The 15,826-nt window shown below is 41.6% G+C and overlaps 1 protein-coding gene across 1 annotated transcript; it reads left to right on the top strand.

Moving 5' to 3' along the window:
- Window positions 1-2,069: 2,069 nt before the first annotated feature.
- LOC116942813 (uncharacterized) lies at window positions 2,070-13,245 on the top strand. Its single transcript, XM_032955123.2, has 8 exons — window positions 2,070-2,195; window positions 3,836-3,973; window positions 5,049-5,099; window positions 7,031-7,171; window positions 8,775-8,897; window positions 9,491-9,581; window positions 10,944-11,089; window positions 11,704-13,245. Exons 1-8 carry the CDS (start codon window positions 2,159-2,161, stop codon window positions 11,874-11,876), a joined length of 900 nt encoding a protein of 299 aa, XP_032811014.2. The 5' UTR covers window positions 2,070-2,158; the 3' UTR covers window positions 11,877-13,245.
- Window positions 13,246-15,826: the final 2,581 nt, after the last annotated feature.

Below are 15,826 nucleotides of genomic sequence, written 5' to 3'. Positions count from 1 at the left end.
CTGGGCTGGTATCAAAATTATTAAATACATTATTCCCTCGTTATTCGTGAGGGATACGTTCCGGAGATGCTCGTGAATATCACATTTCGCATGTATCATAATATTGGCCAACGAATGTCGTACAGGCAACGTCTGCAGATCATTCTAAAGCTTCCAGAATTTCTCTAGCTCGCTCCTCTCTCTACCTCGTCACTTTAATCACCTTATCCCATCACTTTTTCCCATAGCTTTCCCACATCACATTCTCTCATCACTTGATCTCATCACTTCCTCTCTCTCTCTCGATGTAAAGTCGCGTCGCGTTACAGATGCAATTCGCGGATAGCCAAAGTGGCTGGAAAGCAAGTCCTCCGTGAATAACGACGGAATGCTGCAGTCAATTGAGAGCATGTTAGAGTGCTTTTGGAAAACCGAACTTGATTATAAAAGACAACACACTAAAAATGTGCCTAAAGAACAACGTCTTCGATCAGTGCCCATGACCTGCTGTGACATGGCTCAGAAACGTGAACTTAACAAAGGGCGAGGATGTTGCGTGTTCACCTCCTGCGGTTAATGCGGGTAACTGTGTTGGTTATTCACCTGAGAAGCTAAGCAATGTTGAGCCTGGATAGCGCTCGGATGGGTGAGCATCATGCACAAAACAGGCTGCCGGGCCTTGGCGGACCTATTGATTGGCCGGTAAAGAGCATTGCAGCAAAGTCGGTTGCTATACTGCACTTCTATGCTGCCTGCCTTCACCGACCCGCAATGATCAGTGCGGTGAAGCATGGTCGAGTACGCAGGTGTTGGGGAGGCTGTCATCCAGTCGTCGATTGGCTAAGACGCTGCACGTGTAGATAAGTGATGGAGATCTATTTCAGCCGCTCAAACAACGTATCATGACATCAACAGCTGAAAAACGATTAGTGTAATGACAAATGACAACAATGTGGGCACTGAAGCTTAAATAAACGGTAAGTCATGGCCAAAGGTATATCAATGCATCAATTAGCTGCAATCGCCTCGACGATCGACAATGGGTCAAGTCTTTTGGGTGACGTTTTTTTAAGTTGTTTTGTCAACATTAATCTCGACCTAAATACAAACTAAGCCTGTATTTAATGTCAGCATATCGTGAATGGAATTTTTATGTTTATAATTCAAGACTTTAACAAGCCTGCCTCTGATGCACTACATTGTTCGTCGTACATCAAACTAAATCGTTTAAACCGAGATAAAAATGCCAGGAAACATGCCGCAAAAATCTCTCCCTTGTCTCTGCTAAAATTTAAAAGCCCCCAAAAATGTAGATGGATTGGTTTCTGATGTATCACATTGATACACATTTAGGATTCGTACCCATGAATGGTTATGTTAATTGCGTTGAGTATAATGTTTTGCACTTGCAGTGTAAGCATCATTGTATCTTGTTTGATTGCTGTCGGATTTTTGTTTACAATGGCTAAACAGCAATCAGTTATTTAATCAAATCACAAACCTGATAAAAATTTAAATGAAGGGTGACTCGCCATTAGGCGGAATTTAGAATGCTGTGTATTTCGTAATTAAACATTCAGAACCAGACTTGTCTATCCTAATCAATCATTGACAATAAGGCTGCCCACGACATCAAGAACTGGACAACGATAAGTGTAATGACACGTTCAAAGAAAGTAGGCACTAACGCTTAAATAAAAGGTAAGCCATGGCATCTGTCTAAAAATGGCCAATAATATTAATACTGAACTGAAGCAGAAGCGTCACCTAATGCACCAATTAGCCGCAATTGGCTCCATTACCCACAATGGGTCAAGTTTTTTGGATGATGTTATTCAGTTGTTTTGTCAAGATATTAATGAGAATCAGAATCTTTAGCTATGGGTCCTCCAATATTGATATGGACAATGGCAAGACCCAGTCTGTTGTTTTAAATATAATCTGGCCCTAAATACAGCGACTGTAATGACTAACACGAGAAGGCTAATCCTGCAATATTTAATGTCAGCTTATTGTAAAATAAAATTTAATACGCATCGTGACCTTCAAGCCTAATACACAATTTGCATAAATGTTGCTATATAATATGAGGCGTAAGAGTCAGGAAAGCAGAGGGCAGTGCTTCTCAAGCCTCTACAAAATTAAATCGGTCTTGTTAAGGGAGAAGAACAGGACTACAATGAATATTCTCATTCTACTTGTCCTTTTGGGACCTGGTAGGTTCTGTTTAAAAAAAAAGTGTAATAAATTAAATTGGCAAATATTAGGATGACAGGAGTGCAGTGTAGTTCTGTAGTTTGTATGAGCGTGGAGTATCCTAAGCACTTCCACAAATCTTCTCATTGATAAAAATCAAATTCATTGCTCGTTTAAAATGTAATTGATCTCAGTAAATGTGTACGACAGTAGCATTTCTCAAACGTCAGTTATTTCGCTGACGGTAAATTGTTCGTCTTAAATTTATTTTTTACTCTACTCTATATTGAAACAAATGCTAAACTAATACAGTGATTTGAAATATCCACAGGTCGACGGTTCGTTTATGTGATAGTCAATCATGTTACCTAACATTTTGAACATTTGAATATAACATACATGCTTATCGAATATAGATTTATATAGCGCCGTATTATGAGGACACTTTACAGCAATTTTAACATTGTACAAAAGATGATAGTGGTTGAAATAAAAATAAAATATTACAAGTGGTGGTTGTAGTCTTGGTGACAGGAGAACCAGCGGGAGTGGTCAAGGAAGTGTTGGGGTAGTGATAGGGGTCGTGGTAGGGGTTGGGGTAGTGATGGGGATAGTGATGGGGATAGTGATGGGAGTAGTGATAGGGGTTGGGGGTAGTGATGGGGGGTAGTGATAGGGGTTGGGGTAGTGATAGGGGTAGTGATAGGGGTAGTGATGAGGGTAGTGATAGGGGTCGTGGTAGGGGTTGGGGTAGTGATGGGGGTAGTGATAGGGGTTGGGGTAGTGATAGGGGTTTTGAGGGGTTGAGGTAGTGATAGGGGTTGGGGTAGTGATAGGGGTTAGGGTAGGGGTTGAGGTAGTGATAGGGGTTGGGGTAGTGATAGGGGTCGTGGTAGGTGTTGGGGTAGTGATGGGGGTAGTGATAGGGGTTGGGGTGGTGATAGGGGTAGTGATAGGGGTAGTGATAGGGGTTGAGGTAGTGAAAGGGGTTGGGGTAGTGATAGGGGTAGTGAGGGGTTAGGGTAGTGATAGGGGTTGAGGTAGTGAAAGGGGTTGGGGTAGTGATAGAGGTAGTGTAAGGGGTAGATTAAAAATGTTAATAACGCACGCTTTACTGCTAAAATCAAGTCAGTTAGTTTCTGCACCACTCACCACAGGGATTTATTCGTACAGCATTAAAGTCAATTGGTAAGTGTGAAGGAGACAGACCCTCCGGCCTCTCCTGGGATATCTCTCATTTTCAAATAAGACTTCAAATTTGACACGTTCAGTAAACGATCCTGTACGGTCTACACTGAGGGGAGAATTTGAATAAAATTGGGAAATGTTAAGTCACTTCTATTATAAAATTTGCCAACAACATGATTTTTAACGAGAGGTAAACATGGGTTGATGGCTTGAAGAACGTTTACGCTTTGATGTCAGACGTGTTCTTCACTCAAAAAGTGACCACAGTTTGGTTTATTTTGCACCAGGACTTATAATATGTTTCATACAATTGAATGCCTATTTGCAGGGTGGGAGATGCAAACCCATACTTTTTAACATTACCAATCTTTGAAAATATGAATTGATAAGAAGTAACAAGACGTCCCAGGATAGACGTCTCTTCTCGGGGTCGATATGCATCACTAATACGCGCTAACGCTGTGCATTCCAGGCTTGGCTGTGGCTCAGTACGAGGAAGACGTTCAGTGCGAGAGCGAAGAGGGAGTGTGTCAGTACAATAATGAGACGTGCAATGGCACGTACGAGTTGGGCAAATGCGGTGGACCAATCGACCGACAGTGCTGCCTCGGTGAGTATCTGCAAGTCTACATTCAATGTGTAAGGGTGGTGTTGGGACACATTGAGGTTAGGGTGAGGATATGGAGACACAGACCCTGAATTGATCAATAACGGAGGTGCGAATGCAGCCGGGAAGGAGGTAGCAGGGGATTGACTTAGGAGTTGAAGGAGAGATAATTTGGCAGGAAGGTAGGAGGGGGAGTTAGAGCAGGTGGCTCTTAACCTTTACGCCATCCTGCACCCCTTTGGTTCTCAGAAGGGGCATCTCTCACCCCAGGTTAAGAACCACTGCGTTAAATGGGCCTTCTGGAAAGTTCTAGAGAGATCTGCGGGCAGTGGCTATATAAGGGGTATGGGACGCGTGCCCGGGGCTCTTGAAGTGAAGGTTTCATGTAAGTGCCTGTGTGTTGTAGTTGGAGGAGCTTCAGTGAAGTCCTTTCCGAAGATTGTCTCGTGTGGATTCCCTTTCACATCTCTTAAACATAACACTTTGTGAAATGAGTAGCTGGTAGTTTGGTCTGAAGTTTGCATATTTAGGAGTGCATGGAATGAAAGTTACGCAAAGTATTTTATTGCATTAAATTAAAACAAAATCTGCTTTGATGTACGAGAGTTGTATTGAATAATGGCAGAATTCCGGGTAGGCTGGAAAGGCAACTCGAGGATAGTTAATTAATTAAACATAAAAATACAGTGCATATATGTTGAACTTCTTTCGCACCGTACGTAGCCTACCGTGATAATTGGAGGTGCGGGAAAAGGCAATCAACACAAAAAGCAGTTCTAAAGAAATTCCTTTTCATTTTAGATTTAAAAGTGCATAGCTCCAGTAGCTTCGTAATATCGGAAGGAAGAGCGTTCCAGACGGCCGCAGACGCATACATCTAAAAGCGCGCGATGCGGTAACCGTCTTTTTTCGATGGTTGGCCAAAAGCCGCTGCTGCGAGGATGACCGGAGTTTGGCGTGATGATTTATGCTCCTTGAGATTAGCGAGGTACAGAAAGTATGTCACCGCCACGGTAGACTGATGCAATAGGATGCCTGTCACCCGCATCCTCTAATCCTCGTGTTTATTTACCCTCAGAAAACGCCAATCCGCTCAGATACAGCCTCCAACTACCGCCTTATGGCCATGGTAAGTGATTTGTATTTCGCTACAGGGTCGTTTATTTTTTAAACGATTAAATTGTCCTGTATTTATTACATTCGTCTTCCTGATTGCGCACAATTATCTGCATTTTCTTCTTTCCCGACTGGGAGAGCTGCTTCCTGTTCGCATTTTTTTTCGTGGACAGAGTCGCGTGGTAAATTCTCGTTTTTTTTCAATATCCGTGGGATAGATGAGATTTTCCAAACATGGCACGAAAATCTACGTTCACTGAATCGATACAGTGTACATTCATGAAAAAGACTGTGACCTTGCAAGTGTTTGTTCGAATTCTAATATATTAGAATTTTATCCTTCATCTACTGATAACATGTGCACCAATAACATATATGGCCAGGGAGCTATGCACAGTGTACGCATCACACGTGCAGGTCACACGCCGTTGCCATCGTCACCGTTGCGTGCGCAATGCGTGATGCCACCAATGCGAACACACAAGGGCTACAGATGCATCGCACATGCTGCATAACACGGATTCCCCATTGCTGTTCAAAACCTCCATTTAGAGGTCAATACCACTCCTACACATCGCCAAAGCAACGTGGCGCTTCAGTAGCCACTGGAATCCTTATCGTTTCAGTTTTTTTTTGCAAAAGTAGTCCTATTATTTTCAAGTTACCAGTGGGCCTTCACTGACTCCTTTTCCCAGCGTTCACTTCCGGGAAATTTGTCATGACTCTTATCCGTGAATTTTACCGAAAAAAAGTTTTTCACGAAAAACAATAAACTTGATTTTTATTATTATTGTTTTTTTTTTATCTACGTCACTTTACCAAAAGAACCAAAGAATATCATCCTATATACCTGTCAACCCCTTGTTAGTGCCTACCTTATTACAGACAAATTTAGATCTTATTGGTCACCCCGTGCCCTAAGAAATATCAACGTTCATCCTACAAAGTCCCATCACAAGGGAGAAACACAAATAGACACTTTTTTTTGCCCGTATTGAAACGACTGTACGCCGTATAGACCTGAAAACTCAATTTCCCTGTACAAGAATACGGGTAAACCGTATGTGTTGACATGTATGCATCCTATTTGCATGTATTTGCACATGTTTCATGGATAAGTGGGGAAAATCCACGGATAGCTCTGCGAATAATAGGATCTGCGATGTCCATCCCTCCACATTACAGCAAATGAGGGGAGTTCTGCATAATCTCAATTTAAATCGTCACATACTATATGCACAGTAATTTCATGCATATTTTTATTTGAAAATGTATGCAAATGTTGAAAAGTGTTGAGATTTATTATTTTTACAAGGTCATAGTTTAAGAATCCTTGGTCTGTAAACAGTTATTAAAATAACATTATTCCACTACATTATATTGCATTGCATACGAATTTCTTATACGTATTTGCCACTGAAAGTCGTCCATCCAATTGTGACATTTGACAAAATGGCAGCAGACATTAAACAAGCTGCTGAGATTTGGTGATGTCGAAACTGGTCCAGTAATTTGGCTCGTTCAAACAAATGGTAATTGGGACACATTGATTCAGAAGGCCAACTGGGTGTCGTGTCTCTGCGTAGGGGCAATTAAGTTTTTTTTTACTTTTTAAACCCTTCTTAATATACGATAGACAGTATTAAATAAAATAAAAATGCCCACGTCACATTTTCTGTTGAAAACATTTAGTAATTTCGATTGGGAATTCGTAAGTGGTATGCATGGTAGAATTAAGCAACCCCATTCTTTACAATGAAAGCCATAACGCGGGTTAGGGAATTTAAGAAAAAGTGTGGCTTGAGATAAGATGTGTCTGTTGCTGGTAAAATTATTTCAGTGTTGCACCATTTATACCTAAAATAAATATGCCGCATGATATAATGATGTTTTGCTAGCATGCAGTATTTAATGTTATTCTGTTTGAATATTCTCATTTTACAGTGATTACTCAATGCAAACAGGGTGACTTTTGTCAGTCTCTTGGTGAAAAGTGTCAGGACATTTGGAACCCTAATTTGAAATGCAGTGGCAAATACAGACCAAAAATGTGCCCTGAACCAGGGCATTGTCAGTGTTGCCTACGTAAGTATCCGCAAATCTGAATTCGTGCATTAGACACAACTAATGCATGTGGGAAGATACATTGAAACAATCACTCTGTAGTTCGCACACTTCGCGGCACATATATAGCACAAATTATAAGTTACGGATGGCATTCTCTTGCACGGGACAAACTAACGGCGCTATAATGCAACTTCATTTGTGTAAACATTCGTTCGAAGTAAATGTTTAAAGTAATAGAAGGATCACACTGTATTGTATTACTTCTGACGGGATTAACTTATTTATCTAAAGTAAAACCCGGACCGGTGGGATGCAAGTTACACTTCAATGTAGCCAAAGTAGAGGGTTAAGCCAATTGTAGGATGCAAGTTACACTTCAATGTAGCCAAAGTAGAGGGTTAAGCCAATTGTAGGATGCAAGTCATACTTCAATGTAGCCAAAGTAGAGGGTTCAGCCAATTGTAGGTAAAACCAAGAGCGTCGACGTTAAAACTCAATACGAGCAGGCATCTGATTTTAGGTTAATTCTAGTTAACAAATTCAAATAGCTGGAAGAGCAAATAAATGGTTGTCACCACTTCAGACAAATAATCTACCAGAATAGCCATCATCACCATCAGCCATGGTCAATTCACTGCTCGACGAAGGCCTCTCAAAGCCACCGCCACTCTCAGGATGCTCTTGATGTGACAATCCACCCAGCACCTGCACATGAACTGATTTAATGATGAAGCGACATCCAGAGCAGGGAACACGCCAGGGACGATTTCCACCAAAGGGATGTAACGGTGAAATCAGCTTGTGTTCAGACAGAAGCTACGTCATAGGCATTCTGTTCCTCGAACTATAACAGACGGCGACGGCTTCAGCAGACCATCCGGGAGTAGACTGAGTGCAGCTGATGGTGATGATGACAATGACTTAGGTTTCACACAAGAAAAGAACGCGTCTTGGAACGTCTGCCTCGGTTTTATTTGTTACATAGCCCGGAGGCTAAAGGGCGTTTCCAATAAGCCATTTTTGTACGTTTTAAACATTTTTAGTGCAGTGTTCTAACAATAAAGCGTGTTACGAGTAAAGCAAAAAAATTTGCTTTAAAAAATGCTATCTCTCCATAATATAGGTTTTTTTTTAGTTAGATCGCATAAATATATAAATGTGTCGTTAAACCTGCCAACACCCGACACAGTCAATTAGTAAGGGTTGTCACAAAGTCAGAACATGCCAATTCGTCACTAGTACAGCACACCGGTGTGTTGGAGAGCCAAGCCACAACATTTCCAATCTCCAGTTTTCGATTGAACTCCAAATGTTTCAATTTATTTTGAGTTGATTATGCAGTATCGTCGACACTAAAGGTAGAATTGTAAACAATTTGGAAAATATAAGTCGCCTGCATTCTAGAAGTTCACAACACCATTCTGTTCAATGAAAGGCATGGATTGGGGACTTTAACAAAGTTTAGACTTTGGTATTACGTGCCCATTGGCAAACATCTAAAGTTGTACTTTTCTTGCACTGGTGCTAAACAGATTGTTTACAAAGTAGAGTTATGTTTATTAGCATGGACGATTGAAAGGCATTCTGCTTTAATATGTCTGCTGTTGCTGGGTGCAAACAGGGTGCCAAGAAGATGAACGGTGTAAGAAGGTTGGTGGATCGTGTCAGTACAATAATTACAAATGCCATGGCATATACAAGCCGCAAATGTGCCCTGGAGGAAAAAACTGTCAGTGCTGCGTCCGTGAGTATCCACACGCCTTCAGTCCTAAAACTCTTGAGAACTCATGAACCCTAATTTTTTAAAATGTTTAGTTATAGTAACAGTTCCGGCTCGAGCAGATGGCTTGCAGTGCAGGCACACGCACAGCAAGTGGCGCACGCCCTTGCAGCTGCGTGCAATAAAGCCCCGTTCACTCGTCTCCAGCTCTCGACCAGACCTCTTTATTTCGTCCTTCTCTTCGTCTCTCGTGCTGGCTCTTGTTTCCACTGTCGTGTGAAGGCCTAGTTACATGCAAACGCTGGTGTATCAAGTTCGTACTCTTTCTGATGTCAAAGTTTACGTAACACTTTCTCGGAAGCGAATCGTGATTTGTCTTTAGTTTGTCCTTTCATTAGAAATGTAGAATTTCCAATACTGGTTTAGGACTGCCATTCCATAGGCAAGCACTACCGAGTGCTCATGTTGAATACGGAGACACTTATGACCTTATTATAATAATGTAAAAAAAATGTATATAAACTAATGCAGCCAATATGAAAAAAGTGTAGCATGTGTTCTGAATGTGCACGTCGATATACATAATGATGTACTTTGTGTTGGATAATGCCGTTCAGCAAAATGGAAGCCCTTCTGTCACGGCCAAGTGGTGAACGTCGTGAGAGGATGTGAGGGTAAATATGGGTGCGGTCACTACAAGTCCCCTCGGTAAGAGTCTCCAATCGCTCAGAGGCGACGTGAGGCACATACATTACTTCTGGCCATTACAATGGTCCAGCCCCACCTTTTCCAAATTCACCATATTATGTGTTCGTTCTGTGCAATTGAAAAGAGCGGTTGCCAATGTCTGTAATTGCAAAGGTTATTCACTCTTCCGAGTAAGTCCAAACACTCTAGTTATAACTTTATATGTCATTTGTGATTACGGAACTGTTCGTAGTACTTTTCAGAGACAGTTTTGAGCTAATGTAACAGTTTATTATTTTCCTTATACATTTTATAGCAACTTATCTTCAGACGATACACGTTCTATCTTTGAGAATACAATCAAACCATCCTTGTGCAATGTGTAAGCAGACGGGACATTAAGCAAAATTGATCTGACGATAGAATCTGATTTATTTTTCTGTAAGACAATTGCATTTGGTGTTGAGTGGAGCGAGGCACATCGCTTATATTGAATTCCATGGCTCAGAGTAAAGTTCTTCCAGGAACTGAAAAATTTATATTACTCTTCCATCAATTGTGTATACTGTAGTACGATAACGTCTTACACTTCAGAAGTCCATCTCGAATTACCCACGCGAGACTGTGCATGTTTTGCTTAACACTGAAATCCGACCGTGCAGCTGAATATGCGTGTTCCAGTCGGGAGTTTTTTAGGTGTTCAATATTTATTTATTTTGGTGTCCTTCCTGGCTTACCCCGAATTTAGGCTTCATGAGGTTTTACTGTATTCATTTTACGGGACATTTTACATTTCAGCACACACTTAGCCATACGTCATTTACCATCGCATAGGTAAATGTCTCACCTTTATGAAGATTAAGCAAACAGGTTTCATTCTTAAATCAGTGAGCAACAGTTGAGGAAACACCCACTGCCGTTATTTTCAATGGCTTTGTAATTGATAACAATAAAGAAATCCACGTGAGTTTGGATACAATCACTGCACCAAGCGATGGAAGGCCATATTAAAACCCTTGTGGGTATGTGATGGAACTAATTAAGATATTATTTGCTTAGCCGACATTGTTACCATAGCACTTGACATAAGTCCTTATTGAGAGTTGACTAAGCCCATAAACCCTGCAGGGTTAATAAAATAACCACGTCTTTGTAGGAAGTCGAGAGTGGTTGCTCCTTGGAGACACTGACCTCCACCCAATTGACATCAGGGATTCAGGGCCTCCACAGAGATGAGCATCATAACAATAGTGGGACACTGGGCATATTTTATTTTATTGAGATGCACACTCATTTTTACATGAACAACTACGATAGGAACAACATGTGTACCGTATATGTATTTTAATGTGAAAATTACCTCCTCTTTTTAATTGAATACAGTCCACATGGCAAGCACATGGGAGTGGATATAATTTGTCCTGATGGATCCAGAGTGAATGCACCATTCAAAGGAGAACTGAAGGGTTGGGCCAGGGCCTACAAGAAAAACAATGCCATCAATGATGGAGTGATTCTTTCCAACTCTGGTAATGTTACACACTTGGAATAATTAATCCCATTTTGTATAATGCTGTTCAATTATTGTATATGTTTATACTACTTGTTCTTGCAGTTCATAGCCTAAGCCCCTTATGATGAATGTGAAGACTAATACACCTCTTTAATGCATTCTGTAAACATCATTAAAATGTGATCCTACTATAAGCATATATATGCAGTGCTATGAACAAACACATGAGTTTGGGTGAATAAACAGAGAGAATATAGCCACACAACCTGACAATCATTACGGGCCGAGAAAGATGTTTCTGGGTCTGTGAAGAATAATCCATGAGGGATTTATTGACCAGCAGTGGTGGAAGAATTATTAATATCAAAAACAAGACATTTAATCAATGTGGACCAACCAATAAATGCTTGTCAAGTTGTAACTGAACAAAAACATAGATAAGCAATAGCTTTGCAGCGTGAAATATATAAAAAAAAATATTGTGTGGAAATGTGATGGTTCATCCACGATAATACATATTGCATTTTTGCCTGACATTGCTTTTGAAGTGAGAACAATGTCTTTTACAATGACATTTAAATTCCAATACTAACATGTTCGGCATTTGTCTCTTTGATTGTGTGTATGCAGTCTTCTGCATTAAGATTTTCTACGTCCACGCTCACCGCTATACCGGCGCGGTTAACAGTGATCAGGCAATTGGGTATCTGCTGAACGTGCAGAGGGTTTACCCTGGAATCACCTCACATATCCACGTCGAGATGTGTGATAAATCCAAGGATCCAACATTTTACTTAAACTAACAGAGGCATGAATTGCTGAAGGCGGTGTCTTTTTACGTATCATTCTGGGACTAGTTTAAGGTTTTGCTATAATTAATCAAAATAAATTACAAATTTTGTGCAATGAAATATGAGTGATATTACAGGACTTCGTCGGTATCCATAGCTATATTTATTTTCCAGAACCACTCGACCACACAACCACTAAACTGCCCTCTTAATTTGCACGAAATTATCTCAAGTGAGAGCCCAATATTTGAAAAGGGAATCTTATAGCTGCAATGGCTTAAATTGCATTATTAGAGTTTGATAAGATTCTAGTCATATCTTCATTACTTTACACAACATTCTGAATCCCAAAAGCTTTTGAAGGATCCTAATTGAGATGTTTTTTTTTAATTAGAGCATTTGTTGCATTTGAGGAAACAAAGTGCTGAGAGACTCCCACGAATAACGTGTTTAGAACACGAAAACAGTGTGCAATTAAAATAAATCAGAACTTCCCTAATTAGAAACCCACTTGCAGTACGCTGCTGTTCATCAAGGCGAGTGTTATAATTGTATGGTTCTACACTTGGCCAAGTTTACCCCCAATTTGCTTTCATCCTGGTACATGGAAAAGTATTACAATTTAAATGAACACTTCTGGAGCGCACTAAATGTGGTTAATTTCACTCCTACCTTTCAATAAATTCAGAAGAGTGTTTTTTTTTATTGAACTGGTCATCTTGTATAATAACTGTAATCCAGTGCTTTAGGAGGCAAGGATTGGGTGAGTGAATAGATAACTTAAATTTCCAAGGAGATTGCATTACAGCCAATGGCTTTGTGAACCATTAAGTGGGAAATTTCTAAATTACCCCCTCCTATGTGTTGATTTTCTCTGGGCACATTTTTCTTCCCGCATGCAAAAGCATTATTTAAATACATTTTAACAGACTTTGCTATAACAAATAAATGACAAAGTCACCATCAACAATGCTCAATCCACTGCTGGATGAAGGAAACTGCCACTATCAATAATATCCATATCAATATTTATTTTTTATTCTAGTCGGGATAAAAGTTTAGATAGTCACCCACAGTAAAATCTGGTCGAGTGGTAGCATAGCATGACATGTTTAGCGTGACTAGCGTAGTTCTAAAGCATTCATGTCATGCATCCTGTGTATTAAGCATGCTGCACAGACCCTTACATATCTGATATGATGCAAACATCTGTAATATCATAAAGTATTCATGCATATTAAATGGTACTTTATTAATGGTATTTTTGATTAATGGCTTGCGGGTGCTAATACAGTATTTGTACTGTTTGCTTGTCGATGAGATTGCAAATAGTCTTTTGAGATCATACTGTATTGTAGAAAATAAAGGTGTTTTTTTCTGCTATCGTCTCATTTTATTTGCTTGCTTTTTGTTGTATGGGCCAATCCATGGGTGGAGTTTGCGGGGGGGGCAATACCCCGCCCAAACTGGTCATCTTCATTAATCTATTTTTCAGTATTCTTTGGGTCTTTCGGTAAAGTCAGGTAGATAGGTTCAAATTAATACAAATAAAATAAACAAAAAACTACGACGTTTCGATCACAACACCAGCGATCGTCAGGAGGAAAACGGGGAAAGCTGATAAGAGCAGACTGTTTTAAAGGTTTAAAATGGGTGGAGACCCTTCGGCTGCTGGATGAAGAAACTGCCACCATCAATAGTATCTATATAAATCTTTATTTTTAATTCTAGTCGGGATGAAAGGCCCTTGGGCTACACCCATTTTAAACATTTTAAACAGTCTGCTCTTAGCAGCTTCCCCCCTTTTTTTCCTCATGACGATCGCTTGTATTTTGATCGAAACATTGTAGTTTTTTGCTTATTTTATTTTTATAAATTTGAACCTATCTACGAGCCTTTACCAAAGACCCAAAGAATATGAATTACTGCAGTCACGAACGCCTTAAGTCAAGATTTATTTTCAGTAGTTTACAATTTAAAAAAAGTGTATTATATGCACCCACAATTCCAAATGTGAGGGACAAAGCGAACTCCTGTCTCCCTCCGAATATATAGAAGTCAAACTCTGCCTAGTGTAATGAGTCTACCAGACGAAGATTGAGATGACACACCTAAACATAATTTAAGATAGTAATATATGAGTAACCATAAGACAAGATAGTACACACAAGGTTCAACCAGACCTTCCAACCGTAACAAGTGAACAACCGACAACAACTTCCGGTGCGAAGGAATGACAATATCCTTTTCCTCAGTGGTTCTGTGGTCTTGCATGCGGTTGTTGTTCATCACCGTGGGAGCATCACCCGAGCCCATGCCCGGGTAATGGAGCCATGTAGCCGTGGCTCGGTTGGATGCTGCCATACCTCCTTGGTCACGGGCGGTCCTGGGGAAGGAAGGCAACCTTCTTGAGGTTGGTTCGCCACGGCAAGTGGCTTCCCCGACCTCAGCAGTGATGATGGTTAATGAAGGGGTGAAGGTGTAGGTGTTCGCGGTAACCTGTTTGTTGGCGAGTATATTGGGTGCTCCTCCGAGTCGAGTGGCGCATCCATCGTAGGTTTAGACTGGTCCGGCTTGAGATGAGCGGAATGTATATACCATCGCTGATGTCCCAATTAGACACGTAAACATTGAGGCCTAAGAATCTCTACCACTTTCACAGGGCCCCGCCATGGACAGTTAATACTCTTTGGTTCTTTCGGTAAAGTCACGTAGGTATAAAATAAAATAAATCACGACGTTTTGGGCGCTCAACACAAGCATCTATCAATAGGTGGGAAAGCATGGTCTGCTGCTGAGGCAGACTGTTTTAAAAGGTTTGAAATGGGTGTAGCTCAAGGGTTATAAAGAAGTGGCCACATGACAGGTCACTGGGTTCCGGATGCTCCAAGTCCCTGGGGCGTCCAGCGATGGATCTTCTGGGTAGGGCCCCGAAATGTCCCTCTCACAGCCGCCAACATCTCCCCCCACGGGCAGCCCGACGTCCCCCTCTACTTCAGCGTCCTTTTCTTGGTCCAATATTCACCGGACACCCTCCAATTCCTTGACGTTGTGGCCTCATCACCTCCTCATCAGCTCTTATGATCTTCACAAACCACAATGAGGTATGCTTGTCCTCATCAATGACAGTCAAGATTATTGTTAAATCCTGTGCCAGCGCTAGCATAAAGGTGGGCCACCATAAAGTCCAGGGCCCTCACGTCCAAGCCCGGGAAATCAGCTTGTGCTAAGGTTATGAGAGCACTCCTGTAGGCCAAGGCTGACTCCCACTCTACCCGCCGACGGTTCTGAAATTATCTCTTTGCGCTGGATGGCGGGTCTAAAATCTCTGAAAATCTCTGCAGTAGCACAATAAGCAGCTTGCAGGGTTTTCTTTTTCTCTGCGGTGATGGAGGAAAATATAATATGAGTGTCTTCACTAAGGGTCATAGGGAAAGCCTTCAGTGCCTCAGGCTCCGTCCACTTGAGGTATGTATATGCCACCTCATATCAATGACCAAATGCTCCCCAAGTCCCCTCGTTTAACCACAAACGTTTCTACGTGGCCCAACCAACATGGTCGATCAGCGCCCTCTCTTCGTCGCTGCTCTGATCCCCCAGGTGAATTAATTCCTGCGGCCAGGGCTGTGGCTGTTGCGCGCGCTTTGGACTGTTGTCCTAAGGCTTCCCCATGTGGCTCCAACACTCTGCCGCGAAGGCTCGGAGTGGCCATTACCGATGAGCCTGGCGCGTTTCACGCCAATTCCGCTCCGATGGTGGCTATCGGTGTCGACCCCACCAAAGTTAATCCCACTCCCTCCAGAGGTTATCCTTCTCCGTCTCTTTGTATTCTGAACTCTATCGGTGGCAATTTCGAAGCCTCCGATGGGCTCGCCAGCCTGGTGAGGGTGGATCCCGCTGGTCGTGGTGCTGCGCTCTCATCCGTCAGCAGCGCTGGCTCCTCCATCCCCAGCGCCGATGTC

Source organism: Petromyzon marinus, chromosome 16, assembly GCF_048934315.1.
Source record: "Petromyzon marinus isolate PM22_M1 ecotype Great Lakes invasive population chromosome 16, UKy_Petmar_22M1.pri1.0, whole genome shotgun sequence".
NCBI classification, from domain to species: Eukaryota; Metazoa; Chordata; class Hyperoartia; order Petromyzontiformes; family Petromyzontidae; genus Petromyzon; species Petromyzon marinus.
This window is presented reverse-complemented; position numbering and strand designations above follow the sequence as displayed.

What these genes read in the sequence shown, in the direction of transcription:
- LOC116942813 (XM_032955123.2), top strand. Translation starts at nt 2,159, where the DNA reads ATGAATATTCTCATTCTACTTGTCCTTTTGGGACCTG. An exon ending in ACTTGTCCTTTTGGGACCTG is followed by an intron (nt 2,196 to 3,835) that starts GTAGGTTCTGTT and finishes TGTGCATTCCAG; the next exon opens with GCTTGGCTGTGGCTCAGTAC. An exon ending in GCATTGTCAGTGTTGCCTAC is followed by an intron (nt 7,172 to 8,774) that starts GTAAGTATCCGC and finishes GGGTGCAAACAG; the next exon opens with GGTGCCAAGAAGATGAACGG.